We start from the raw sequence: 27,745 nt of genomic DNA on the forward strand, positions 1-27,745 counted from the left end.
ACGTTTTCTGATTTTTAACTAAGGAGACTAATTTACCATAATTAATTTATCCTGATGTAGGAATTCCACGTAGTCTTGCTTGCAAAGTGCCCACAGTTTGATGTTGCACCCATGTCAGCTGCAGAATCATTTTTCATCAGTTTTTCATCAGAAAAACACCACTTTACACAAAACACCATCTGTGGGTCTTACTCAGTTTGCACTCAATGCCCACAGGCATATATGACACTTTTTGGAACCAGCTTCCTACTTCTACCGTCCCTTGGTCAACCACCCATGGACATCACTGGAAAGAAATGATGTCATCACAAGGAAGTGATGGGAAAAGAACACTTAGGAAAGAATCAATTAAAATTTAACCAAGGACTTCAGGATCAGGACTTGTGTAGAGAGAAAGAGGCTTCCAATAATAATGTAAATTATTTTATAACGGGGGGGGGTGTGTGCTTGATTTTTAATGCTAGTGGTAGAAAAAGGATGTTGTTTCTCTCAAGATCTCTTCTGCTTCGAGCCCTCAGAACATTCTTCAGGACTCTCCCCCAGGACTTCCATGCTGTCAGACTGGTGCCACTGGAAATAATCCTGATGGATAGATCACATTCCTATATCACATTCCCAATGTTTGGAGGTGCCACAGGTGATGTTATCGCACAGGCATGAATGACAGGCATCGTGTCAAGCTCAGGGTTTATTCCTTCTTGTGGAAGAGGCTTGGTGAGGCTTCATTGCTGGGTTCAGGCATGACTTGAATCTTTTGATTTTTGAGGGCAGCTTCCCTCATCTTGTAATACATGTACTCATTCTGCTGGAACATGCGCAGCTCCATCTCCGTCTGGACACGCATGACCTGAGGAACACAACAGGTTACAAAACCTGTGATGCAGGGGATCTCGAAGCAAGTGAATAATGCACTGCCTGAAAATGGGGACCGACCTTCAGGGATGTCCAAGGCCATGTAATGACTGATGCACCTTACTCTAGGTGTCCCACCAGCAGGACCAAAACTGACTGGCCACAGATATCCAGTTACTTTCTCAAACCTGGTTGCCCATGTACTGTGAAGGCGAAGAAGGCATCAGCCCTTCCTGCACCCAGCTCTTCTACAGGCTGCTGGGAAGCCTCACGCTCCCAAACCTGATGCAGGACCTCGAGGTGGTGCTGTGCAGAGCCAGAGAGCGAGCGTGCTTCCCATCCACACCCCGGGTTTGACTCTTGGTGTGACCCATCACGGGGGTGGGGGTCACCTCCTGTGGGAGGAGGGAGAGGAGGAGGAGAGGGATGCTCAGCCCCTCTTCAACCACATCACAGTCGCACCCCCTGCATCCCAGGGTTCACCATGAGCAGAGTCATTCGTTGTGCTGCATTATAGCAGAGGCTTAGAAGGGATTTCAGGAAACCTTTTTACACCTGTCTGTGAGTTTATTCAACCCTTGCTTTAGGAGCACAGAGATAACCACATGCCATATATCCACTATTTTCCTCCTAAAGTGAGTGGGAAGGGAAATACAGAAATGGAGGTGCTGGGGTCTCACCCTCTGCTATATATAGGGAAACAGTCAACAGACAGGTTGGCTTTAGGTACTAGTTACTCATTTTTCTAATGATATAAAATTGCACTACTAAAGGTTATCGCTCTGCTATAACAGGAACTAAGACATCAATAAAGTATTTCATTTGGTATTGTGTAAGTTTTTTGGCTAATAAAGGAGAATGCTGTAAAGCCAACAGGTCACATCAGGTGAGTTAAAGGCTAAAGAAATTATAGATCCCCAGCTGCAGTTGTAAATATTTCATCATAGCTGAGCAGGTGTAATTCCCCAGGATCTGCAGCTCCTGAGCCTAAGCTAGGAAATACACTTATCAGTCATTTGAGGAAAAAATACATTGCAGCTTAGAAAGACTGGGGAGTGTTAAATAAAGAAGAATGGACACCAACAAAGAAAATCAGTCGGTAAACTGGGAACATCCACCATATGTAATCTGATATAGTCAAATTGTAATGCCATCCATCCGAGAGTAGCGAAATCAGGGTGAAGAATGGGAGGCTCTGTCCTTGGGCACAGCAGTTTCAAAGAAGATTCAGGGGCTAAGCAGCCATTTTTAATATATGTCCCAGTGCAGGATAAAAGCTATTTTTCAGGGATGAAATATTCCCATAAGAAGGGACATGCACTTCCCAGCAGACTGTAACATAATCTAGAGAAAACCACAGCACCAGTAAGAAGCAGTCAGTATTTGATACATATCTCAGCTCTTACGGATGGGTTGTTTCTACAGCTTGAATGTTATTTTGCCCAGAAAGACAGCAGAGACAACACAGGGGATGACACCTACCTCCAGGTCTTTGGTAATTGGGTGGGAGGGTCCGTGGGTTATCAGGAGAATGGCATAGGCTTTACAGATCAAGCCATGCCCAGCTTCAATGAGACCAGCATGCCAGTGAGTCACTCCTGCCCGCATCACGGCCATCCCCAGCTGTGCATTGTTGGGATGGTATATTTTCCTGGAAAAACATTGAGTAATTTTAGTTCAGGACAGATCTGGGTTCCCAAATGTTTGTCAGTGATGTGACATGTTTGCCAAAGAGCAGACTGTTTACTCAAGTGAAGAGCCTATTGCCTTCGGTGCCACTGAAATGTGCAGCCCTGCTTAGAAAGGGGCAGACATGAGTTACACGAGGACACGAGTTATACATGGATGTGAGTTGTTGTGAAAGGGGATGAACAACTTGTGACCTGGGAAAGTTGGACACCTGGGTTAGAGAATGCCAAGCTCTGTCATTCCATATTATTTAGGCACAAACAAAACCTAGATCTGACCCTACAGCCCAGATAGATAGCGCAAACTTAACTTCAGACACTTCATGCAGTGCCTAAATTGAGAATGCAACAACCACCAGCTTCTCATTCAAAGTGAGGCGAGAAACAGGTGGTTCCAGAAACTCCAAAATTGTTCATCTCACCCCCTGGAGATGCATCCCTGCCTCTGGAGACTATCAGATCACTCCCCTATGGCCAGTACCCGAGGAGGGAAAAATGAAACCTGGCCTCTACAGCCAACTTTAGAAGCTGAGGCAGAGTTAGAAGCTGCTTGGACTTATCTGAAGTCCTGCCTTCAAGGGCTTATTTGGCATATTGAATTGGCAGATCTTAAAGAAAGGAAGGAAATTACTGCAGTCCTCACTCTGGACTGAAAAACTGGGGGGGGTGGGAGGGAAGCAATTTCCTCTGTGTCATTCAGTTAGCTCAGTGCCAGGGCTGGGACGTGAGGTGGCTTGTCAGGCCTGCAAGACAGGGAGGTGAGTCTGTCACCCCTCTGAAAACAAACAAAATATCACAGGCCTTTTGGGGCAGAACTGACCAAAAAGAAAGTAATGGGTATGAGATGCTCCCAGCAGGAGGGTGAATGAGATGATGAGATGGGCTTTTCTCTCTTCTCTATGGTCTCCATTACTTTTTAATTTTATTTTTTTTTCTATTTAATACTCATCAGTCCTGTAGTAAAACCTCAGTAATAATAAAGTACATCATTTTCCTGTGAGGTTTTCCCCGGATCTATGTGAACTAAGCCTGAATTTCTTTATTCTCACTGAGCTTTTACCACAGGACTTGTGTATACTAATTAGCCAAGATAAAAATCCATGTATTATTCAAGAATGAAGGGATATCTTCAGTGACAGCCATTTGACACGGTTTCTCTTTTCTCTACAACTTCTCCTTCCTGCAGGGTGCAAGGGAATAGACCATCTTCTGCAGTGACAGCCTCTCTGTCCTGTACCCAGGCTCTGTGTCTTGCTACCAGGGCAGCCCTGGGGTGCTTCTGAGACAAAATGAAAAGGCTAATGAAAGATGTACCCAGACCATTTGCCAGTTACAGTTTAGTAAATCAAGGTGTTTGGGAGCTCTTGTGCATTTAAGAAGGAGTCCCTCTCTGTCTGGTGATGTAATCAGGTCCCAGTCTGAATGCCAGCACCGCTGCCTTGATAAGAGCAGACTAAAAAAAATTATTCCTGTAACACACTGACTAACATTGCACAACCACAGAGAGCTGCCAAAAATAGGGCACAGACATACAGGTAGCCGTCCACCATCCTCTTGGCATAGTCAGCTGCTTCCTCAAACATCTGGAGGTAGGAGAGCACCTCGGAGGCAATGCTGAGGATCCTTAGGAGGTAGATGTTCGTGTCTCCCAGCACAGGCTCCTGTTTCTTCAGGCACTCGCGGCACAGCTTCACGACCTGTGCCCGGAGAAAGATGGAAGAGGAAAGGCAAGTCAGAGAACCTTTGGCCCTGAAGCTGCCACACCAAAGCCCTGCGGGTTGCGTGGTCCATACCAGTCCCAGAGGCCAAGTCAGCCTCTGTGAAGTTGGGGGAAGATAGGATATGTTTTGATTCTTCAAGAAATATCAGCCTAGCAAAAGGATTGGTGCTCAAAGCTTTCTCTCCCAGGGTTACATTCATAAAACTGGTGAGGAAAAAGTGATGTCTACGGCTCAGGAGAAGAAAGATCCCAGGAGGTTGGGTTTTGTCAGATAGCAAGTGCCTGCAGGACTTTTATACCCCAAAACCATCCACCCAACCTCCTACAAGCACTTGATATAATGAATGCTCTTAATGACCCCATGCGGCTGGAGACATGGGGCTGCACTGCCCCATGCCTGTCTGCTCAGCTGTGTCACATCTGCACCTACCCGTGACCCAATGTCCAGATTTCTGCTCTGGGGGGCTTCAGCCTTTTCCCAAACTAAGTTCAAAACCAGAGGCTCTTGCTCAACCTGGAGTGTTTTCCTGAAGCTGTTATGCTCTGAAGAGAATAATTAAATATTTCCTGGGTCAGCAAAAGAGGGGAAAAGGAAGAAGTGACTTGAGCTCTCTCACCCTTTGCCCTTGTGGCCTGTGGTCCAGGTAGGATGTGGGTCTCCCACACCACACACCCATCCTCAGCACCTAACAAATGAGCAACATGCAGGAGCCAGGAGGTGAAGAGGAGATCAAGAGGCAAACAGCCCACAGCTCCGTGTGTCAAGTCTCCTGACTGTCCCATTCATCTCTCAATCCCACTGTCCCCCTTTTTATGAGGCTACCTGGCAGAGTTGACTCATTAAACTTGCCCTGTGACTCAAGTTTTTTGCCAGGGGGGCTTTTGGTTCAACACCTGCGTCAACTGGAGGTGCTGGAAGTCACCTGAATCTCCTTATATCATCACTATGAAAGAGATCAGCCTGGAATGTTGTCTCAGACACAGTCGTGCTTTACAGAGGGCAGAAACCAGTGTCAGCTTTTGCAATTTGAGCTGCTCAAAAGGCGGGAAGCACATGGCGGTGTTCAGGTTACAGCAGTAGGGGTTTGTTTCATCCTTAAATCACTGACGTAGAGAGGGAAAAGACCTGCTTTCCCTGGCAGGCTGTATACAGCAAGAGAGCAAAAGTAGTGGGACTCACTTCATGGTAAAGTCCCTCCATGCGGGCCTTGTTGATCTTCTCCAGCGTGTCCTTGGAGAACTGGATGACCTCCTTCACTGTCTCTGCAGAGGGCTGGGGACAACATTTGGAAAACCAGTGAGGAAAACGCACGGCCTGACACATGCCAAAATACCCTAGTTGAAGGGATGCTTGTTCTGCAGTCTGGGAACCCAAATCAGCTCAGCAGGATGCTTCCCACATTACCCACTACCTTTCTACCGCTGGCTGTATATCCCAGTGTGCCTCTCAGACCTGCCCAAGACTGGGCTGAAATGGTCCCAGTGCCAAGTTGAGAGGTGAAGCTCCTGCTGACTTCAGCAAGTGTTGCTCATCAGGGTAGCTGCCATGTACCTCTGGCATGCATAACTGGGTTCCTCAACTCTTCCCCCCGTTTCTCTTCTCTAGAAAAGGGATGGAATTGACCCTGAAACTGGGAGGTCTCATGAGACACCAAAGAGGCTGTGAAAGTCACCGTTTAGTGTGTATCAGGTGCCCCTATTGCAGTTGCTTGAGAGAAATAAGGCTCTTGAATGAGAGATGGGTGGAATAAGGATAGAAAAGATCACTAAATTTTACCCACTCTGAGAAATGCTGTCATTAGATCCAAACACCATAAGATGGTTGATCTCAGATTTCAGCTGCATCCAGAGAGTGAAATGTGTTTTCTCACACACCTCAAAGAAGTTTGGATTTCACCGTGTATTTGAAAACATGATGCACATCTAGGCATGCCTGGCAAAACGCTAACCAGCTCAGAATTAGCTGACTCCTCTTCCTTAATTTAATGCTGAAATATAGCATTATGATATCCAGCACCATCATTCATCTTCCACTTTTCTGAGCCTTTCAAATTTGCATTTTCAAACTATTCTAGCTCTCATGACCCTCCTTTTCATAAATGGGAAATCTGAAATCAGTCCACAATCACATGATTCCAGAAGCTTTCAGGAAGAGCCTGGTCTGGAGACATGTGGTAGAGCCAGAGCAGAGGCATGTGCCCAGCAGCCAGGAAGGATCTCTGGGTGCAGATCAAAAGCAGAGACCCAACACTGTAACAAAGGACGCAAAGATTTGGCGTCAAGACATAGGACTGTCCCATTGTCTTTTTCCCACATCTAGTCAATCAGATTTTTGAGGAATCTGTGAAATTCAGCTAGTTGGGGAAAGCTCTTGAAAGTTTAGGAAGGAAGGAAAACGAGATATATATATATATATATGATTACAGACAAATAGTCTATATTATTAGACTAAAACTACCATAGCTAATCAGATTTTGGCAGCTGTTTGAGCAGCACACAGGGTGTTCTAGGGCACAGAGCACATTCAAAGGCAATGTTAACATCAGTGCAAATCACATTGCTATGCTGTCTGAGTAGACTCCCAGAATAGGTACTTTAAACAGCACTTGCACAGTAGCTTTGTCTAATAAAAATCCTCTCTTGCATTTACTAGACCCCTAAGTCTATTGTCATTATAAACAATGGGAACTTTGCTACTATTTGGAAGGGGTGAAGGACTGGAGGTCAGAGCGGCTGTTGAGGATGTAAGCTGTCAATCTTGCATATATTCATAGTGCTTTTTCCACACAGCTGTGAGCATTGCTGCTCTGAGGCAAGTGAGCCTGAATTCAGAAAATGTGATACAGCCGGTGGCAAGCAGACGTGTTCTGCGGGTGAGGTCAGTCTGGATACTTATTGTCTGTGGGAGTGTATTTTTAATAGCTGAAATCATGCACCTTGCATAGTTACAGGCGTTTTTCTATACAAGCAATTCAGATTGTGGAGGACGTTTACCCAAAAGCGCATGTCTTCCTACTGCATGCTGCAGAGCATCTCTAATGCTCATGAAAAGCGGATGGTGCATCTCACTGCTCAGTCAAGGCTTGATAGCAGGTGTTGAATGAGAGCTGAAATTTTTTTATGCTGTCCTCTGGAGGAGGTGTTCGAAAATATTTCTACAGAAAGTCAGATGAAAATGCTTCTGCATCAGAGGACTGAGCTCTGGGACAGCTTTATATTAGAAGTGGGGAGTTTCTGTAGTTAAGATGAAGCTTGATAATTTAGTAATGGGATTATATAGCAGGGTCTTTTGCACTAGAGGAGAACTTGACCCAGCAAGCAAAGGGTCTCCTTTAGTCCCATGTCCTATTTCCTATGAGAGCTCCCTGGTACCAGTTCGATCCCATTTCTCCAAACCTTTCTCAAGGAGAGACTTATACTCTGCAATATCCAGCCTTTCCTGACTGCCACCTCTATGAAAAAAGAGTCATAGGACTGAGCTTGGCTTTCTGGTAACTAGTGAGCTGGATGCTGAGGGGTTTGTGCTCCTTCCCGGGAAGGTGCAGCTCACTGGACCTCTCCTGGTGGCAGGGCTGGTCTGAGGTCACGGTTCCTCATCCCACCTTTGCTGTTTGGTCCTGCCCCACATCAGCCCCTGAGCTGTGCTGTCTGATTCATTACATGACTGCTCAATAGTGCAGATCAATGGCTTGATAATACATTAAATTGCCCTGCCTTGCTTTGCCTTCCCTTACACACCTTGTAAAGCTTGCAGGAGCAGAAACCTCCTAAGCTAACACTGCCACAGAGGACAAAAGATATGACCAATTATATCCTTGGGCAGAGGAACCAAAAAGAAAATTTTAGAGCTACCAGAATGTTCATAAACTGGTGCTGCTGGCCAAGCAACACATCCCACTGCCAACAGCAAGACACAGCCTTACACCCTCCCACTCAATGACTTGTGAGACCTCCAAGGAAAATGTAGATTACTTAAAAATGAACAGTCGACATGTGAATTCTTCGCAGTCAGTCTGCCCACAGCAACTATGCACAAATGTCAAGCAATGTTCAGGCTTCCCACATTCCTGGAGCCAGTGTGATGGTACATGTTTTACAAACCATACAGCTTCAGCAGCGCTGGTTAGTCCTGTCACCATGAATCACCTGCAACACATTTTCCTTTCTGCTGTTCAAAACTTTGATTCCCTTTCAGTTCCTCAGAAAAAAAAACCACAATCTAAACGCCAGCATTTTCTCAGCTTTAGACGTAATTTTCCAATGTTTTAGCATTCTGCCTGTTGATGGACTTTTAGGTTAGAGTCAAAGGCAAATTTTGTGGGCTTTTTTTTAAATTAAAAACTGCACTTATGTTGCATAATAGGGATTAAACTGGCCTTGCATGGTGGGCTTGAATTGGTGTTGTGCTCAATCAAGGTTCAGTTCTGTTCTCATTTTTCACATTGGCACTAGCCAGGCTTCTGCCAAAACCTGACTCTGTTCCTATTGAGAGTGTTCCCGGGCTGAGGAACCACAGCCACAGAGACACACAGATGCCTTGGTGGAGGAGACCCAGCCTCTCCTGGGTTTGGACACAGCAGCACAAAGCATACCTTGCTTTCCCCCTCCTTCGCTGCCAGCATCAGGTCATCCTTGATGTGTTTTTTGCAGTGCTCGCAGGTGCAGTCGAAGTAATACTGCTTCTTCAGCTGTTTCTGCCGCTCCTCACTCACGTTGAGGAAATCCACGTAGGAAACAGTCAGCTCGTCCCCTGGAGAAATCTTGCTCAGTGCCCGCAGCTCGATCCTGGGTGCAAAGGAGATGAGATATTGACTTAGAGATGCAGCAGAAGCAAAGGTGCAGCCATAGAGCCATCAGGGACAAATCCTGTGACCTGCCCCTGCCTTGCAGAGGTGAGCCCTTGCCCTAAGGTACTGCTGTAGCTCTTCAGGGAGGCAATGCAGAGATGGGCAGAAGTCTGGTTAACTGAATACAGAGTAAAACCACAGTCATACCAGTTTCTCCTGCCCCTCTGCATGTCCCTGGCAGGGATAAGTAAGAGTCCGAGCTATAAACAGATTATGGCTCCATTACTTTATCTGAACAGGGGCTGAACCTGGACATAAAATTTTATTATGTTGCAGGAGATCTTGCCAGAAGAAAACCCTGAGACCAGAAATACCCAACAAGCCTTGCAAAATGCTGAGTTTGGACTTTGGGTCTTTTTTTAAGTACTGCTTTGCATGTTACCCACACATCCCTGGCTAGACTCCCAGATTGAGCTGTGCTGCTTTCAGTATCATTTTCACTCTGAAAAGTTAAGACAAATTCCCTCTGGGTGCTGGGTAAGAGATGCCCTCACCCTGTTCATGCATCTCTACATAAAGACCTAAAAACAATTCTCTGGAAATAGTCTATTTTTTAATAGCTAATGTGATCTGCTGCCTATTGTTAATACAAATGACAACTCAATTGCCATCCACAGCAAGCCCTTGATGACAGGCTTTTAGAAAGCCAGACCTTTGCACCTGCCTTTCTCTCATGTCGTTCCCCGCAAAAGGTCTTAAACAGTGTGGACACTCAAAAGTATTCCCTTGCTATTTCACTCTACGTGCTAAATCTCCTGGTTGCTCTGGGCCATCTCTCAGTTGCAGGGGCTTGACAGGCACAACTGAACTGAACTGGACAGGCTGAAGAATTTGGCCAGAATGGGAAAAAGCTCCATCAAATACCAGTTGCAAAGTGGTGCTTCTGTATCCATCTACTCCCCCATCTAGTAGTGACTCCACCCACGGTTAGAAATAATTCACTGCACTTGAAACCAGTGACCTTGGGCTCTCTGCTCAGACCAGTTAGTTGGTTAAACATATTTTTGCAGGTAGGCATACTTACAGGTTATCAAAATGAAGCGAGTCCCATGGTCTGAGCTGCCACCCTACCGTTGCACTACAGTGTGGTACCTCAGTCCTGGGACTCCCTCACCGTGGGCAGCGTGCCTTGATCATCCTCCTGCTGAGTTCAACAGCGTGTTTGATCTACACGCCTGCTATGAGGTGGACCTGGGGGGGACCTGCTGGCTCCCACCTGAACATGAGGTGCTTTAGATGGGACCCAATGAAGGTTTCACCAAAGGCATAAGTGACGTAGGACTCGAAGGTGTCACCAGGTGCATTAAAAGTAAGTCCTTTGGGGAGGACACGACTTTTTCTGTGTGATCATATTTCTGCAAGGGGATTGTAATTCTCTTGCAATTCCTGTTACAAGCTCTCAGCACCAAGGGGGTAGCTCTGAGCCTTTCAGCTGTGCTACAGCTGCTGTGAAAACTACTCTCTGAGGCTGGTCTTGACCTTCTCTGGGTGTTAGAGCATATCAGTAGCATATTTCATACAAAATTTATCACTAAACATGCCGTCGTCACGAAGGGCAGCTATTAGTTACATCGCAACCACAGGTAAATGCCAGCCAAAGAAAGGTGCAACCTGCTACTCCAGGAGAAAGTGCATAAAAAAGAGCAATTCCCATCAGAAAGGTTTACACATATAAACATCCCTGTTCACACTTAGCAGGATCCTCATTAAAGTGAGTCATGCAACCAGAGAAGCAAAATCAAGCCTCTGACTTTTATGATGCCCCTGATAGCCTAAGCACCGTAGGTATATTTTAAGCAGCCATCCCTTGTGTGGGGGGGATTGATAGCGTCTGGGATAAGCCTGGAAACACATGGCATATTTTAAATGCTATAGTTAAAGAGACACTGTCAGCCAAGAGCACCCCACCGAGCTTGTCCTGTGCTCTTTCCCCAGTGTCTGCCCCAAGCACCAAGGACCTTGAAAGACACACGCACAGGCACAGTGAGTGCCCCATAGGTCAAAACTCAAATTGCCCCAAAATAGCAACTCTAATCAGAAGTGAAACTCATTTGCCTCTCTTTATGGTCCTATCTTTAATGCACCGAGTAAGCGTCAGTGGTGAAGAAGAGCACTTCAAAAATATTTCATGTCTTATTTGAGGAAATTGCATGTTTGCTTGAAATTAAAATTTAAAGACAACAGTGTCCCTTTAACAGGACTGACTATAATATACCAAGTGCAGTGAGCTAAGCAGAGAAGGTTTTTTTTCAAATATTTTTGTGATTTCTTTAGTTTGGATCAGGTAACAGTGGCATCATTAAAGGGTAAAACATTAATCAGGTATTATGATAAAAAAGGATGAAACCTACATCTCATGGCACTGCTACTGTAGGCAACGCATTCAACGGGCACCGTTTGTTGCAGAAGAAACGTGGACTATTTAGTATGTCAGTAATGCAATCATTTCTCATCTCCTAATACGCAAGGTTTTATTTTGGGCTGTACAAGATTAGCGAGACCTTGTTCTGACTTTCATGCTCTTGCCGTAGTCAGGGGAGGAGAAATGAGAAGTGGAGAAGGGAAATACTGACAGGGAGGAAGCCAACAGAGAGGGTGGGAAGGCAGAGAGGGAATTTGCAGTGGGGGAGACAGTCACGGTATTACCACTATCATTTTAATTTACTACAAAATGCAGAGTTAAGTGAGGTTTGGGTTTAGTGGGGCTTTACATGGGGGGAGGAGTAGAAGTTCAGAAAATGGGGAAAGTGACATTTTTTGCAAACAGAGGGAGCCCCTCAGGCTGTTTGCAGCTTTTCCATTAAACACGGGGCATTAGGGGTACAGGGCAAGGGGGGAGGATGATGCTTTCAAGACCGACCCACCTCATCTGTGTGTGGAACATTGATCTTACAGCCTCATGACTGAAAGACAAAACAAACATCTGCAGTTTACACAGGTACAAGTACAACAACAACAAAAAAATGGGTACATGGCAGATTTGGTGGAGAACTGTCCTGGCACTGTGATTTTAGAAGTGGTCTTGGCCAGGGGGTGTGCAAAACCCGCTTCTGATGTTTGGCAGGCACAAGGGGGCTAGTTCTCCTGCACAGGAGTGTCTCCACTGACATCAGTAGTTGTCCTCTCTAAAACACAGCTTGAAACAGAAATCAGACTGGGATATCAGCAACAAGGACTGTGCTCTGTGTGATGAGTTTAGTGTGTCCTCAAGTCCAGTATTGTGCCTTGAGCACTGATAGAGTGCTCGGTTCCCACAACAGGGGCTTATCATCAGGTTTCCACAGAAAGACAAGAAACCTTCATAATTTACCTGGCCAATAACCAGATGGTCAAGTTTAAAGTCAGTAACAGGATACATGTGGGAGCTTTGACAAGCTGCTAGGCAAACAAAATGCCATTCCTCTACTTACCGCCCAGAAACTCAGACTTCAGGCTTGCTATCACTGCTAGTTACCTCCTCCACTTCCCAGACTGATTGGAGAGGTTCTCCATTATCCCACTATGGATCTGATCCAGGGCAATTGGATATCAGAGCACAGACTCCAATCTGACTTTGGATCAGACCCTATTTCCCACCAAGGTAATCATCCTAATGCAGTTTTGTTTTCTCTTTGCTCGTTTATCAGCTGCTTGATAAACACTGGTACAGTTTTATCAGGTAAAACCAGCAGCGGTAACTGGAGTGCACAAACAATGTGTTAAAGAAGGGGAGGATGGAGGGTTAACTTATAGCACTAAAGTTTGGTGAACACTGGAATTTGTAAAATCTTAGCAGAAAATTTGGATGAAATACTGTGGCTGTGCAGTTCTTGGCAAGCAGTTTCCCACAGTTAATGTCTCACACACGATGCAACTTGCTGAATCAGCAGCAGTTTGTACCTGTTACAGCCTGGAGGCTGGGAAGGGCAGAACATCCCTCCCCAGGGCTGCCCCGAGCACTGAGAGCAGCAGCCTCTGCTCCCTGCTCTGTTGAAACATCCCTGCATTTCCCACTTTATCTCTTTCCATCTCACATGTCCTGCAGAAGTTTTCTTACAGGACTTGAGTGGGAATGGGGAATGCCCAGCGGCTTAGGGCAGCCTTCACTTGCACGTGACTCAGTTTGCAAATAACAATCACAATTGTCATTAAGATCCCATTGCTAAAGAGTTAATCAGTGATTAATAGAGATGGTACACTCTCACAAAGATGAAGGTTGTGTTAGGAATGGTTATAAACACATCAGCAGATGATAGTGATACACAGCTGATTGCAAGCTTCGGTTACGAGAAACTCTTGGACAGTGGACTCGGTATAATCTTTAATAATTTATTAACCATAATTGTTTCTTAACTATTTATAAATAAAGCCTCAATATAAGGGGTGATCTAGGCAGCTACTTAATACTTTATCTACCTATTTTGAGTCTGGTTTCAAAACTCACAGAAACCAGGGGAGAATTCTTTGCTGGTTCACTGGATTTGGGGTCAAACCTTGTGTATTTGTCTAGTGCATCAGACAATAATTTTTAAAATAACAATAATGAGAGAGAAAACAGTTCCTCTTTAGAAAGTAAATCCTGATTTTTTTTTCTGAGCTAGAGAAGGAAACAAGAATGAATAGATTTTCTGGGGCAGGGGTCTGACACTGTGGGGTTAGCAGAGTCTGCTGAGTTGCCCATTAGGATGCATCCCCACTGTGCCCAAGGAAAGAAATCCACTCACTTGCCATTGTTGAAGATGACGGTACAGTTGGGCCAGCAATCATGGTTGGCCTGGCAGAGATTGGGGAAGATTCCCACACCAACAGCCTGCAGTCCTCTCTGGTCACTGAGGGTAAAGCCGTTGCAGTTGATCTAGTCCCAAAACACAGGCAGGAAGAAGCATTAAAGGAGAAAAAGCTGAACTCAGCTACATTCAGGATTTCTCAATTCCCACTGATGCTTTAGAAGAGGTATGTCTCTAGCATAACACCTCCAAACTTTAAGGAGAAAGGAGGAGTGCCTACGAGATTATTGCAGAAGGTAACTGTAGAAAAATCTTTAGCTGGGATAAAACATCAGAAGAGAAGCAATGCAGGACTCATGCAGATGGACCAACCCAAAGCAGAGCTCTGCAGAACATTTGCTGTTATTATTCATTTGGGATGTTTAAGATAAATTTGGTTTGACCGTGCATCAGTTTTCTTATATTTGCTTCCTGCAAATAATTCAGAAAAAGGTCACAGGAAAATGAATTTGAGGCAATTCAAGCAGAGCATCAGCAGAAAGCAAAGTTCATGCTTATTAAAACAGGTATCAGTTAGAAATTTACCTTGAGAGCTACATTCAACATAGCCATATTTACTGGATGACCCACAGAGGTTATAAAAACCAGTTACTACTCTTTGTTATGAGTCTCAGACAATTTTCAGAATGACTACTTTTGGGTGACATATATACCAAGAATAAATCATTATACTTTTCTATATGGCACATTCTTATCACATAAGAACAGAACGGTTTTCAGCTGCAAACATGAACCAAGGAAGTAATTGCAAAGAGAAAATGTGATAGTATATACCAAAGGAAATAATTTCATCAGTTGCTAATTATTTTATTCTGTTAATAGTCTTATTTCCTTTTTTTAGCTGATTCTGTATTTTATCTGTACTTCCTTACTTCTGCATGGGCAAGTTATGTCAGTCACTAGTACATAGGTCTCCCTGAGCCCAGTGGACTGGATTTCCTTTGCGGGGTGTGTATGAAAGGATGCTGTGTCCCCTCTCTGGGCTAGGGCTGGCAAAGACAACTTCTCCACCACACCAGCAACTGGCAAAGGTGCGAGCAGAGTGTGCATCTCATCTCAGCTGACGCTGGCTCCTTGGGCAGTGTTGCTAGCTGAGAGGTTAGTGCAGCCCAGAATACACCCTGACTTGTACCAGGGCTGGAGGCAGAGCAGCTCAGCCTGAACTGGCTTCTGGGAATTTCCCTCTCTGCTACACTGAGAACAAAAAGTTGTAGTTAACAAGTCAGGAATGGATATTATTAAATATATTTAGTATATTTTACCTATTTTTATAATGTATATAATATATATTTATAATATACATGTAAAAAATCTAATGCACACAACGTAATAGACATTAATGCATATACTAAAACAGTTCTGTTACATTCACATATATTCTATGTATATTTACTAAAAAATATATTTAAATAGATTCTCTCAGCTCTCCCAGGTGCAGAGAGATGCCCAGCAGGACTTGTGATGTCAATGCAGCACCTACAGCTGAGCAAGCTGCTTGCCTGCATGTTATAAAATGTTTCAGACCTTGCCCTTGCCATGCCTCAGTTTCCCAGTGTCAGTGCAGAAGTGATGCGGATGGGGAATGGGCAGTATTCAAACCACCTGCAGCAGATACTGGTCTCAGCTATCCCAAACGCTATGGTCTTTTATGGGCAAGAGAGGGATGAACTCAGCCATCCTCAACTCAGGCCAGTTGGAGACTTTCTCTGGGAAGCTGGCATTAAAAGCAGCCCCCCATTTGCCCTCCCACCCCTTCAACGTACCACTCCGAATATGTGGGAGATGTACTGCATGCCAAATTGCTGGCTCTGGGGCGGCCAGAACTCGAGGAAGCTCTCCACGTCGGCACGGAGCTCCTTCTTCTCCTCCTCACCAAGGCTGTCCACATGGTTCTGCAGGTCATCGATGGAGACCAGGCAGCCCTCTCCCAGTCCGCTGCCTTCCCTCTCTATCTTCCACATGATGCGGGCAGCCAGTCTGGCCAGGAGAAAGCCCCAAGTGTTAGCACCACCACCACCCACTGCAAGGAGAGGGACCGAAGGACCATTGAAATTCATTTCATGGGTGGGAAATTGTGTGCAGACAGACCGAGGCAGGCTCAGCATCAGATGGCTGATGGCTGGTCACCATCCACGGGTTTCTGAAGGAAAGGGAGATGCAGGGCTTTGCCCTGGCGTCTATGTTCTCATCTGGAGAAGTGCTACAGACCCTCTTCAGGTCCCCAGCCCTCCACAACAGCCCTCATTTCCTTGAGGATTCCTCTCATTTTCCATGATGGAGCTGGGATGTGAAGCCAAATCAATGTATCCTATAGATAAATTGGGGAAGAGCCCATCTCCTCTTCTACTTTTCCACCTACTCCCCACTTTCCCACACCTCCTAAATCACCCTGGGTGGGTTTGCCTCACCATGTTCAGCTGCAGTAGACTTTTTGGAGCCCAGCACCAAAAAAAAAAAAGCAGAAGCACAACCCCCTCGCACCCCAGATGCTCCTGCAGGTCCCCATCCCCTCCGCTCAAGGATACTCCTGGCCTTTCCCAAACCATCTCCCACCTCTACCCTCTCCAAATCAGGCCACCCAGCTCTTCCTCACCACCCTCCGGAGGGATGCTCTGTCCTCTCCCGCTGTCCCCAGGCAGCCAGCTCAGTCCCTGGGGGTCAGCTCTCACCTGATGTTTTCAGTGGGTGCCTTGCCGTGCCTCTTGATGGCGGAGCACTCATTTTTGTGGTTCAGCCACGCTGCTCGCTGGCAGGTCCGGTCGCAGTAGTAGGCGAACTTGCACTGGCCGCAGCGGTGGAGCCTCTCCTGCCGTTTGAAGCAGGTGTGACAGATGACGTGTGTCAGGCTGGAAGGACAGAAGGACCCGTTGGCTCATACCTCGGTGAAGGGCCAGCTCCACCCAGCAAGGGTTCTGCCGGCTTTTTGTCCCTGGGCTCCCCACAGCCACTAAGGATGGACTGCCAGAGATTTTGGGGGAGGATGGAGAAACATCCCACCCAGCGTAATCTTTCTGTGCTTGCCCAGCGCTGTTCCTTTTCTGTCTGGCTACGCCAAGAGACAAGCATTTTGTTTAAAGGAGGACAGCAATAAAGCATTCCCCAGCTCTCAGCCCTCTTGCCTGCAGCTCATCTGCTCCTCCTCAGCACCGCCGCTGTTAATAGGATTTTCAGGCTGTTTTCATTTTCTGTCTGGCCCCTGCTGAAGCACCAGCCACCCATTTGCTGAGAAGAAAGCAGATGCCTAATGAGTCTGTAGCTCAGGCGAGCACAAAGAAGAATGTGAAGGCAAAGAGCCAGCCTGAGAGCTTCGCCTGCCTGCAAAGCCTCTGAATTTGGCTGAAGTGAAGCCGCTGCTGAGCACTAAGGCTTTCCTGGGCCCCCCATGGGCCACTACCATGCCCAAAAGACTGAGGAAAACATTGGGCGAGAGGGACCAAATGGGAGCATGACTCTGAGCTGTCCTACCTGCTCTCCTAAGCTTTCCTTAGGCACAGGCACGCTGTGGGGATAAAAAAAACACATCAGAAATATTCTGCTAGTGAGGTGTATCACGATGAAGAAGACTGGTAGACCAAAGTGGTTGCATAGGGAAACCCTGTGTTTGTACTGCTTGAAACCAAGATATGTTTTCGTGGATTAAAAAGCAGCTTTGCTTATCACTTCTTTTTGCCACTGGGCCAAAGGTGTAGCTGTACTGGACACACTGCACTTGGCAACTGTGGCATTATGTTGGAAATCACATGAGGAAACCAAGAAAACTGCCTCCTTCAAGGTAGATCTTCTCATCACAGAGTGGTTTATGTCTTCTCCTCCTTCCTTCGGTCTCAGTACACGTCTCCTGGCTGTCCACCCTCAGGAGACAGCAGCACAGAGCCCCAGACCAGGTGGGTTTGGGGCTCTCCTGGTCCCAGTGATTCCAGACAGACACTTACTGTGGATTAGTGAAGGTCTGAGGGACCAGGGCAGGCTCCCAACCGTTCTGCAGGACCCCAGGCATGAATGCTGAGGCACGAATGGATTTTCAGCTGCCCAGGGATGGACAAGGAACATGAAACAGCTGAAGACAGAGGAAAGATGAACTCTCAACAGCTCGCAGGAGCACTGGCTGGGGTAGGACATGGGGTGGGCTGGCTGTAATGCCAAGCTTAGAGAGCAATACTTGCATTTATGATCACCATCAGATTTTATCAATAAATCTAGGGGATCGTTCATCTTCACAAGGCTGGTATGTTGCTGAGCTGAGAACATCAATGATTTACTGCTGGTCAGTGGCCCAGAATATGTCACCAATGGAGGTGTTGTTAAACATTACAGGTAATGAGCACAGTGCCTGATGTGAGGATGTCCTCTGCTCTCAGGGCATGAAGTCCTCCCTGTTTATTCCGGCATCAGCTTCAGGGCTATGCTCTTTAGGCCACTTAAAGCCTTCCTGCAGAGGGGCTAGTGATGCAGATTTCTCCTCCAAATCCAAAAGCCTGATGTGTCTTTCTCTGGTGCCAGCGGTGGTAAGTGTTCCTCACTGGCTATTACTGCTCCTGGCTCTGATTTAACTAGTTGACAGGTTACTGTGAGTTAGATGGTCACAGGATAACTGGGAAACACCTTTCGAAAGGAGCAAGTTGCTTCTTTAGAGTGTTCAAAAGAGGATTTCAATTGTATGTATGTAACTATAACCAAGGCTGGGGGAGAAATGCATCAGAGGATACTGATGAAGAAGTCTAACCACACATCCTCCCTCTGAGAGTATCCAGGGACCCAGACCAACAGGAAACCTCCCCCATGTGCCCCTTTCACATGTCCAGCTGCTTGCTCCTAGGACTTAATTCATTGGGAAAGAGGGGGAGACAATTTGGTCTCCGGCCCAAACAACTTTGGGACTTTCCCTTTGCTGCTAGAGAAGGCTATTTACTGCCTGATTTGGTGATCCCAGCTGTCTGCTTCTCCAGGCAACTGCCCACTTTATCTCTGCCTCCAGCCAGGCTTGACAGGACAGGAAAATTTAAATTCCCATCACCTAGACACTGTTGGTCCCAGGAGGGAGATTCTCCTCATTGCAAAAAGGTCACTGACCACAGAGGCTTCATTATAAAGGGAACAATATTATCACCCACAGCCCACAGTGGGGAAACTGAGGCACAAGGAAATAAAATATTTATTGATGATCACACGAGGAACCTGTGCCACAGGCAGTAATCAGACCCACAGTCCCCAGCCCCAAGACTGTCCTGCCTCTCCACTATACAGATATACATATAAACATATGTGTCCATATTTATATCTATCACAGTAGAATTAAAATGCACTTTCATTCCTCTGGCACTGCTGCATGAGCTGCTGACACAATCCAGCCTGCGCTTTAGCTTTTGCAGGATTAGGAGGGCCATTGATTTAAAGCAGGATGACCCACAGCAGACAAAACCACGTGTGAAAATGAGGTTTGGAAGATGACAGCAAGCAGTGCCGGAGGGAGCCTGACGCAAGGCAAGCACCTGGGATGGGGTGTGGGGCACATGTCCAAGAAGAAGGATGCAGCCAGCTCCATTAAGTCAAATGAAAGAGCTGGGAGCTGGTGAGAAATGTGAGGCTGTTCTCTGTCAGCTGTCAAGTCAGGGGAGTAGAGAGGTGCAAGAGAGATTACATTCCTTGTAAGGCAAAGGAGAGCCAGAGAGCTGATAAAACCCGCATGGTTACATTGTGCCGGGAAGCACAGGGAGATATCTCACACAGGGAATGGGGCTCCCTCCTGCCGCCTGTGTGCTTTGAGGGGAGTCAGAAAGCAAAAAGGCAGTCAAAGAAGTTTCCCTGTAAAGAGGAGTGACAGGTTGGAGGGGAATGTGGTGCAGCAAAACCCAAGTCCTCAAAGAGAGGCTTGTCTTCCCCCAGCTCTCTCCCCAAGAACAGAAAAATCCTGAAATGATGGCTTTGCATTTGCTGTTTATTGCATAAGGTGTCCATAGTTTCCAAAGTAAACCCAACGGGTGGAACTTACCGTCAGTCCTAGAAAGCCCTCGTTTCTAAGGAGATGCAGAAATGCACAAAAAAAGTTATACCAGACTTCCCAAGGAGGTGAAGGAACAGTTCATGTAGTATTGAAACTGCAGACACAATTACTCATAGGTAATCTGACTGGCAGGTATAAGAAATACCACATCTCTCACAAAACCCTCATGGGATCCTCCCTGCTCAGAAATCGTTTAAAAGAAGACTGGATTTATTGATAATGTGCATTACCAGGACTCTAGAGGCTTGGGCTCAACTCTTGGTCAGAAAAAAATATCAGGGGACACAGGTATTTGAGATCTATTGCCTAAATCTTCAACAAACATTGCTTGAACACTGCCTGGCCCTCCAAGCACCTAAATCCCCCAAGTGCCCCTAGGAAATCGTACAAAATTCTGCTGTCCCAGAGGCACTCAGAGCCAGGTGCCCCAAATGGGGATGGCAAACTGGGGCTCTCCCTTGGCCCCAGGGCTGGACCTTACGACAGGCTCTGATGGCATCTGTCCTGGAAGGAGAAAACACCAAGGACACCAAAGGCTTGCAGTGGTCCACAGTCTCCCCTGTCAACCCCTCTGCAATGGTTAAGGTCCCGCAAGGACAGGGGGAGCAGCCTCAGGTTAAACCCAAGTCTCTCAGCCTGTGGAAATCACTGATCTGTAAAGGCTTCTCTGGCCTAGAAAGTGTTTTATCACAACGTGAAATGGCTCCAGGTGGCCCAGATGGAGCTTCCTCTCCCTGTAGAGGATGCTGCATGGCCAGGCAGCACTGAACATCTCTGAGGAGATGTATGGCACCTACCCAGGAGCCCTGAAGGTTTTAACCCTTACAGACTCAGTGATCAGCTTCCCTTGCTTTAACATGGGGACAATAGAACTGCTTTCTGCTGTGCCTATGTACACCATGGCCTCTGGGGTGATCTCTGGCCCTTCATTCACAGCCATCTTCCACACACAGTGAGAACTTCTTTTTTTCACCCTGCCCAAAAGCAGGATCTTCACTAGCACAGTGATTTCTCCAGCCCGTCCAAGCTTTGCCAGGTCAGGGATTTAGGACTGACTTGGAAGGCAGATGCCACTGACCAACTCACTAAATTACTTTCTTGGGAGCCTCAGGCTTCTTTGGCCTCTCATCCAAGCATCAACCGAGCTGAACTCTCAGGGGCTCATGAGCTCTGGTGTTATGTAGATGAGATGCACATAGCTACAGTCAGAAAAGCAATGATTTGATGTGCCAACCAACAAATGCAAGAGGTGACGAGCACTGTCAACTAAACCGTGGCTCCCACAAGCATGGCTCTCAGTGAAATCAGAAGCAGCAAGTAGTTCTTGTGACTGCTTGGATTGGATTCAGATGGATTAAGATCTGTTGGACCTGCCAGGACAGAGGGCTGAGCACTGCCATAGGAAATATATTAACCTCACCTCTGAGACATGCATAACCCAAACATCTGCCAACCATTTCCCATCCAGCACCCACAGCATCTCATTCACTGATCTGGAAAAGCAAGGTGAGATGGCTGTAGTGCAAAGGAATTAAAGGAGGATTTCATTGAATAGCTAATGGACATGGTGAGAAGCTCACAAACTATTTAACATGAGTTTATTCTATTCTGTACATGACAGATGACATGCACAGATGACCTACCTTACACCTAAGTCCACCTGCTTCATATTTATTATTGGCTGACTAGGCATCTCTCTTCTCAACATCCTACAGAGGACGGCATAAGAATAGCCTAAGATGTAGGCAAAGTTCACTTGGCTTTCAAAGCAGAGGCTGTAACACTTCATTAAACGCAAAAGCCTAAGGAAATGCACCTACTCTTTCAGCAGTGAAAGGAAAAGGGAGGTATTCAATACCTAGCTTCTACTGAGGATACCTATAATGGTGAATTATTAGCAGAGTAATAGTTTTGCTCCTTTAAAAAGGGGGTTGGAGCTTAGTACTTTTATCTTTAAAATGTCAGGAATGACACATTCTGGTCTGTCTGATTTGAGTGGAGGATTTATTTTAGACTAATTTTAGACCATTTTATTTTTAGTCTTTCATTACAAAATTTCTCAGCCTCTTTTTAGAGGTGTGGGTGTGGTTTTCTTTAAAAAAGCTAGGTTTTCTCCCAGGCTTTATTTAAGCTTTTGAATAAATGAGATAATAATAAAAAAACAAACCCCAGAAAATTTAAGCAATGTGAATATGATCACATTAGCTCTCAGTTTTTATTGGGATCAGCTCAAAGAACTTGTTTCTATAATCTTTTCAGAGTCATACAATTATGGAAAATCTTGCATTTCTTATATCCCTAGGTCATCCCAGCTACAATAATGGAGCTATCCACATTTCCCTTGCAAAATGTTTTGGGCCTGCTTCATACATCAAAAAGGAGTGCAAAGATTGCATGATCTCAGGTTTTTAGCAATTTGCAGATCACTCATCAAGCAGATCTTCAGGTGATCTTGGCTTTCTACCACATGACACTGTTTGCCTTGACTGTCTCTCAAATGCCCCTGGTTAAAGAGCAAACCTTCTCTTGAAGGTTGACAGAGATATATTAGGCATCCCCATGTCTGTAGGAAATGTAAACTCTTACACGTGTGAGAGCCAACTGACATGCCAGAGGAGAAGGTCACATACTGTACACTGAGCCCAGGCAATGGGAATGCCATCGACCTGAAGGTGGCAGTGAGGAAAGGAGACACGGGCTCTTCAAAGAGAAAGTGAAGAGGGAAGGAAGGATTAAACCCCAACGCATAAGCAGAGCACTAGAGAAAGCTTCAGTGAGAGGTAATGTCAATGGGGAATGCACAGGGGCTTTGCAAATCAAAAAATGTCCCCAACAAAGGCAAAGAATCCCTTGAGAAGATAGATTTCCAACCTTCTGCATCTATTTTAGGGCAAAGCAGGCCTGACACTGGCATTTTCTGAGTGCTATTTCAGCTGATAACAGCAAGGCTGATTCAAATGCAGATCAGAGAGTATGTCTGCACTTTATCCAAACAGCAGAATACTAGAGATCACACTGAGTTCTGCACCCCCTCTCAATCAGTATTCACCGTCTCTCTAAACAGCCTGCTCTAGTTCAGGTAGAATTAACAGGCTTGATGCAGGAGTCAACGCCAGGTAACCACTGTATTAAGCAAAAGGTTATAGAATCACAGAATCGTAGAACGGTTTGGGTTGGAAGGGACCTTTGAAGGTCATCTAGTCCAACTCCCCCTGCAATGAGCAGGGTTAACCTTGTGAGTCATACCCTGGCCTTAAAAATCTAAGAAACTATGAGCTGGCTGATGTCTATAGGAACCTTCTTTAGCTTCACTTTGAGTTTTATGTACTTCTGGACTAAAAGTCTCCAGTACTGGGTAAGAAACTGCTGCTCAGACGACCATCATTGAGTTGAAGAGTACAAGCCCACATTAGCCTTAATGACTTCAGGGACCTTCAGGGTCCCTGTGACCTTCAGGGACTTCCAAGGTGGGATGCAGTCTGCAGATTTAGACACCTAGATGTGCTCATCTGTACCCTCAGTGTCTATGTAGAGATTCCATCAAAACACTCAGTGGGGTCTGGAAAGTCATTCAGATCAAAGGTAGGTGTCTGTGTTCAGTGCACATTATAGTGCTCCATTGACTGTAATGGGCACTTTGGGCTGGATTCACTTGCCTGGACATAGGAGCCTAGTGTTATTTTAGGCTCTGCAAGAACACTCATCTGGCTTGAGAGGAGGCCTGAGTCTCATAAATCCTGGTTTGTACCTGTCAGCTCTAAGAGGATGTCTCAAACACCCTGGGGCATCTCAAGTGACACTAAACACCTATGGCAACTGAATCCTGCCATTAGCTATATGCAGACACTTATAACAGACCTTAGTTTTGGGCATCTTAATTTGCAAGCTGAGACCCAAAGCATATTGCTGGACAAGCCACCACATCACCTTGTAGGGTGGTCCAGTTAAATTGATGGGTCTTACTTGCTTATTATAGAGTTTTGTCAAAGAAAACGCTTCTCCTTTCCCTGGCAAAATAAAATTCTCAACACCTCCTCAAGCTCAGCCTCCTACTGAAAGACATTCATACAGTGCAGTTGGTGACAGCCTCAGGTCCAAATTACTTCAGCAGTTCCTCACATCAATATATAGAGAAGAGCCTTTGCATCATTTAAGCCCAAAGTGTAGTGTATCCACACTTTCTGCTGTGAGCACCTAACACCAGGTGCCAAGATTAGTTGTTCAGGCTTCCTAGATCCCTGTACAGTCGGGACAAAGAGGTTTGTTCTTCCTATAGTTTCTCAGAGTACGAAAGGTAGGTTTCTGCTATGCAACAGCCCTACAGAGGGGTTTCTCACTTACACACCTGAAGTTAAACACCTATAGCAGATAATGCAAATTTTTCATTTCATAATTATGTTCTTCAACAGGTCAAATGATGATCAGCTTTTATGGAGCTCCCCCATTTCTGAACAGTAATACCTCCCATCCCTTTGACAGCTTTGTGCCCAGGCACAAACACAAGGTGCTTTCCATCCTGTAGCACAGCCGAACCAAGAAAATTGTTATATCTCTGAAGAGCTGCTCCTACTAAACTGAAAAAGAGACCATCGCTTTGCCTGCTCTGTTGCCACATCACATGCAGTCACACAGAAGATTGCAGTGTGGCCACTGCAGTTTGATTGCCATCTGTATACATCACATACAGAACCTGATTTCAACAGCAAAATCAGGGGCGGGATTACAGGGGCTCAGCATCCACACTGGGACCAGGCTTCCCAAAGGACTGAGCTCTTCAAAGGGCTGCAAAGTACAGACCAACTCTGCACTCTAGGGCTTCCATGGTGGTCTTTATACACAAAGCAAGCTGAGGTTTGTGGAAAATCTGGTCACATATTTGGTAGGACCTGAGCCGAAAAATTAAACCCACCAATCACTCATATTTGAATCCCCTCTCCATAGTACACATACACACTGCTTTCAGCAAGAGAGAAAGATGCTGAATGGAATTAGGATGAGGGACTCTGGATTTTGGGTTTCCCAATGCAGGGTGAGACCCTTTTTAATAGTGTAGACTCAACACCAATTTTAGGACCTATACATGTGTGTTTGTGGCCAAGGAAAAACACATGCCTCTTCATTGGAGTCTTCATCCATGCAGAGGTAACAGCAGTTTTTTCAGGGCAAAACCAGCCACTGTGGCCTCGTGTGAATTTATTCTTGCAGGTCCTACAAGGATCCAAGCTACCCTTCTTTGATAGCAATCAGTTCAATGGGGTTTTATGCAATTGAATACCCTGGGACAGCAGTAGAAAGTACCTTCAAAACCAAAGCCCTGTGCATGTGGGAAAAGCATCAGGGCAGTTTTCACAAGAAAAATGCATATTTCCATTATATCTCAGGCCCAGGTTATCCCCTGCCAAGCACTAACCAACAAGCATTTAGTTGGCACCACCTGCTTCGGACATTTTGGGAATGTATTTCACCACTGACGTATATGAAGTGCTTTGGGATGAAATGTGCCCCAGGAGGGTAAGAGTCCATTACTATTGCACAGCAGCACGAAGAAGAAGCAGAGAGATGACTGAAGCTATCCCCATCCTCTCCAGTCACAGAGAAGGGATGTGTTTACCTTGGCACCTTGCTGCTCAATATCTGGACCTGCCCTCTGGGAGCTAAACAAACCCAGCCTGGGGAGGGAGGGAAGCACATCTCTCCCCATCCGAGGTTTGCTCTTGGAAACCTAAGCCTAAGACAGAGTCTGCAGTCTAAGAGCTGATGTGGTGATAGTTTCTACCCTTATCTCACATTACAGAAGTGACATTTGAAAATGCAGTGAAGTTGTAGCTCTTGCACACGGACAGCTCTACTCTGTGCACAATGCTTGCAACATTTCACACAGAAGGAAAAAAATTCTCAACCAGCAATCAAAAGGCAAAATATTTTCAATGGTTTAAAAGATAACTACTATTTTTAATAAGGCATATGGGAGAAATAATTGTCCATAGCCACTTCTGAAGTATCACAGCAAGATTCCAGCTAGTGACACAAGTGAAACTGAAGTACAAGAGCTAAAAGGACACGTCAAGGAGAGATGGTTTCATCACTAACTACTGTATTTGTACTCAGGGTTAAGAATTCAAGAACTTAACATTTTAAAATAAAAAATGACATTTCTAATGTGAGCTCTTGCAATGACAAAATAAAAACTAAAAAGTGTCATTGCTGCTATTGTAAAGATTCATAAACATGTTCACCCTCTGACAGTATAAGGGCAAGGAAAAAGTGAATGAAAGACACAAAAAACACTTACTTTCCGCTCTGTCCATTTAATCCCCAATTCTCTGCTATTGCCAGATCACACAGTAGCACAAATCAGCTCCAGCTACAAGATGACCAGGATTGAAACAGCAGTATGAGCTCTGCTTCGGCCCCAGACTTCATTAGTGGAGCTGATTCGATTGGGGAAAGCTCAGCTAGGCAGAATCACTCACCACCCTATTTAGTGTGCACAATATTCACTAAAGTCACTGGCAGTTTGGGGCAAAAAATTCAGTCTTGGGACTCACCATGATGTCCTTGAAGAATGCTCACAAGTTTCCTAAGCCCAGAATGAAACCTTCAGCTGACACCTAGCTCCTCAGTTAAAAAGTTTGGGCCAAATTCTGTTCTCAGCATATTATAAGGCTGAACAAATTCCATTAATGTCTGAGGCTTTATTCTCGATTTATCCCATGGAAGATTAACATAGAAATTGGTTCTCTGTGTCTTTTAGCTTTCAGGGTATTTAAGTAAATCTTCCATTGATTTGAAGGGCAGAAGTGGGCACCTACCAGCCACACCGGCAGCGCAGGTTGATTGAATGTTGTTCGTCCTTGAAACAAGCAGCAGAAAAGAAAAATGCATTTGCACCAGAATACAGTTGCTGGCTACATCAGTGTGAACAAAAATTTAAAACCACTCTCGTGCAAAAGTGAAAGCAGAAACTAGTCTCCAATTAACTTGGCTAGCTATAAATATAAAATCACTTTAACAGAAACAATATCACTCGCAGACCCCACTAGCTTCTAGTTCGAAGGCAGCAGGCGATGAAGCTGCGTGTACAGCTGGGAGGTGGTACACGTAAGCAGAGCACAGTGTAACTCATTTTTATCACGCATTATACATCAGAGGCTTCAGCAAAGTCAGACTGATATGGCTGTACTTGAATTACACTAACTCCTGGCAGTTCACCAGAGTGTAACGTGGGTCCAGTTTTGTGAGGCACTGAATACACGCAACTTTTACCGCATTTAGTAAAAGCTGATGGCACCGAGCACCTTGCAAGATCACATCCTGGAAACAGATTGCACCATATTAAAAGTAAAAAAGCTGATCTGAGCCCTGGGAAGGACATTCACTGTAAGCTGTCTTTACAGAAGTGCTTCTGACTTCCCTTTGCACCCTTTTCTGATGTTGTCCAGACACTTTCAAACTTTTACCCACCCGGCCAGATGAAATTTTGCATCGAGATTACTTTTGGTCTGTGTTTTACAAGTGCTTTTCTCTTACCTATCAAAAACCACGGCTGCATAGGCTGGCTCCGCAAAGATGACATCCCCAGGCAAAAATTCCTTCCGGGCTTTCAAGCCCCTGCCTTTGCCTTCAGACGCGAACACTTCGACTGACTCCATTTCCCCTTTGGTCATCCCAGGGACCCCAAGGCTTGGGAGGTGGGTATCTCGGAGCGAGCCAAATCTCCTGTCACTCCTGTCAACTTTGACTTGCGGCAAGACCAAGCTTATAAAAGGGCTGGCCTCCCCCCACCCCCGGCCACACCGTTTCCCATAGGAGGGCAAGGGGGTGGGAGCAGGAGAGGCAGGAGGCGAAGATCCTCCACGCAATATCACCGA

The 27,745-nt window shown here is 45.7% G+C and overlaps 1 protein-coding gene across 2 annotated transcripts; it reads right to left on the reverse strand.

The window, feature by feature from the left end:
- Positions 1–401: 401 nt before the first annotated feature.
- Positions 402–27,745, reverse strand: SMYD1 (SET and MYND domain containing 1). 2 transcript variants are annotated; one of them, XM_075049110.1, is made up of 10 exons: positions 27,405–27,745; positions 16,543–16,719; positions 15,637–15,850; positions 13,811–13,941; positions 11,972–12,010; positions 8,853–9,045; positions 5,441–5,533; positions 4,074–4,237; positions 2,335–2,503; positions 402–847 (listed from the first exon to the last, which is right to left on the reverse strand). In XM_075049110.1, the coding sequence occupies exons 1-10, from the start codon at positions 27,539–27,541 to the stop codon at positions 689–691; spliced, it is 1,476 nt and encodes a 491-aa protein (XP_074905211.1). In that variant the 5' UTR covers positions 27,542–27,745; the 3' UTR covers positions 402–688. The 2 variants fall into 2 exon arrangements, with proteins under 2 accessions (XP_074905211.1, XP_074905299.1); XM_075049198.1 differs by lacking the exon at positions 11,972–12,010.

Source organism: Buteo buteo, chromosome 1 (genome assembly GCF_964188355.1).
Source record: "Buteo buteo chromosome 1, bButBut1.hap1.1, whole genome shotgun sequence".
Taxonomy (NCBI): Eukaryota; Metazoa; Chordata; class Aves; order Accipitriformes; family Accipitridae; genus Buteo; species Buteo buteo.

Bases quoted from the DNA above. Each gene is read 5' to 3' on its own strand.
- SMYD1 (XM_075049110.1), bottom strand. From the start codon at position 27,541: ATGACCAAAGGGGAAATGGAGTCAGTCGAAGTGTTCGCGTCTGAAGGC. The intron at 12,011-13,810 runs GTGAGTGGATTT...TTTGTCTTTCAG, and splicing joins GTCATCTTCAACAATGGCAA to TCATGAGGCTGTAAGATCAA. The intron at 848-2,334 runs GTAGGTGTCATC...TGTGTTCCTCAG, and splicing joins CAATTACCAAAGACCTGGAG to GTCATGCGTGTCCAGACGGA.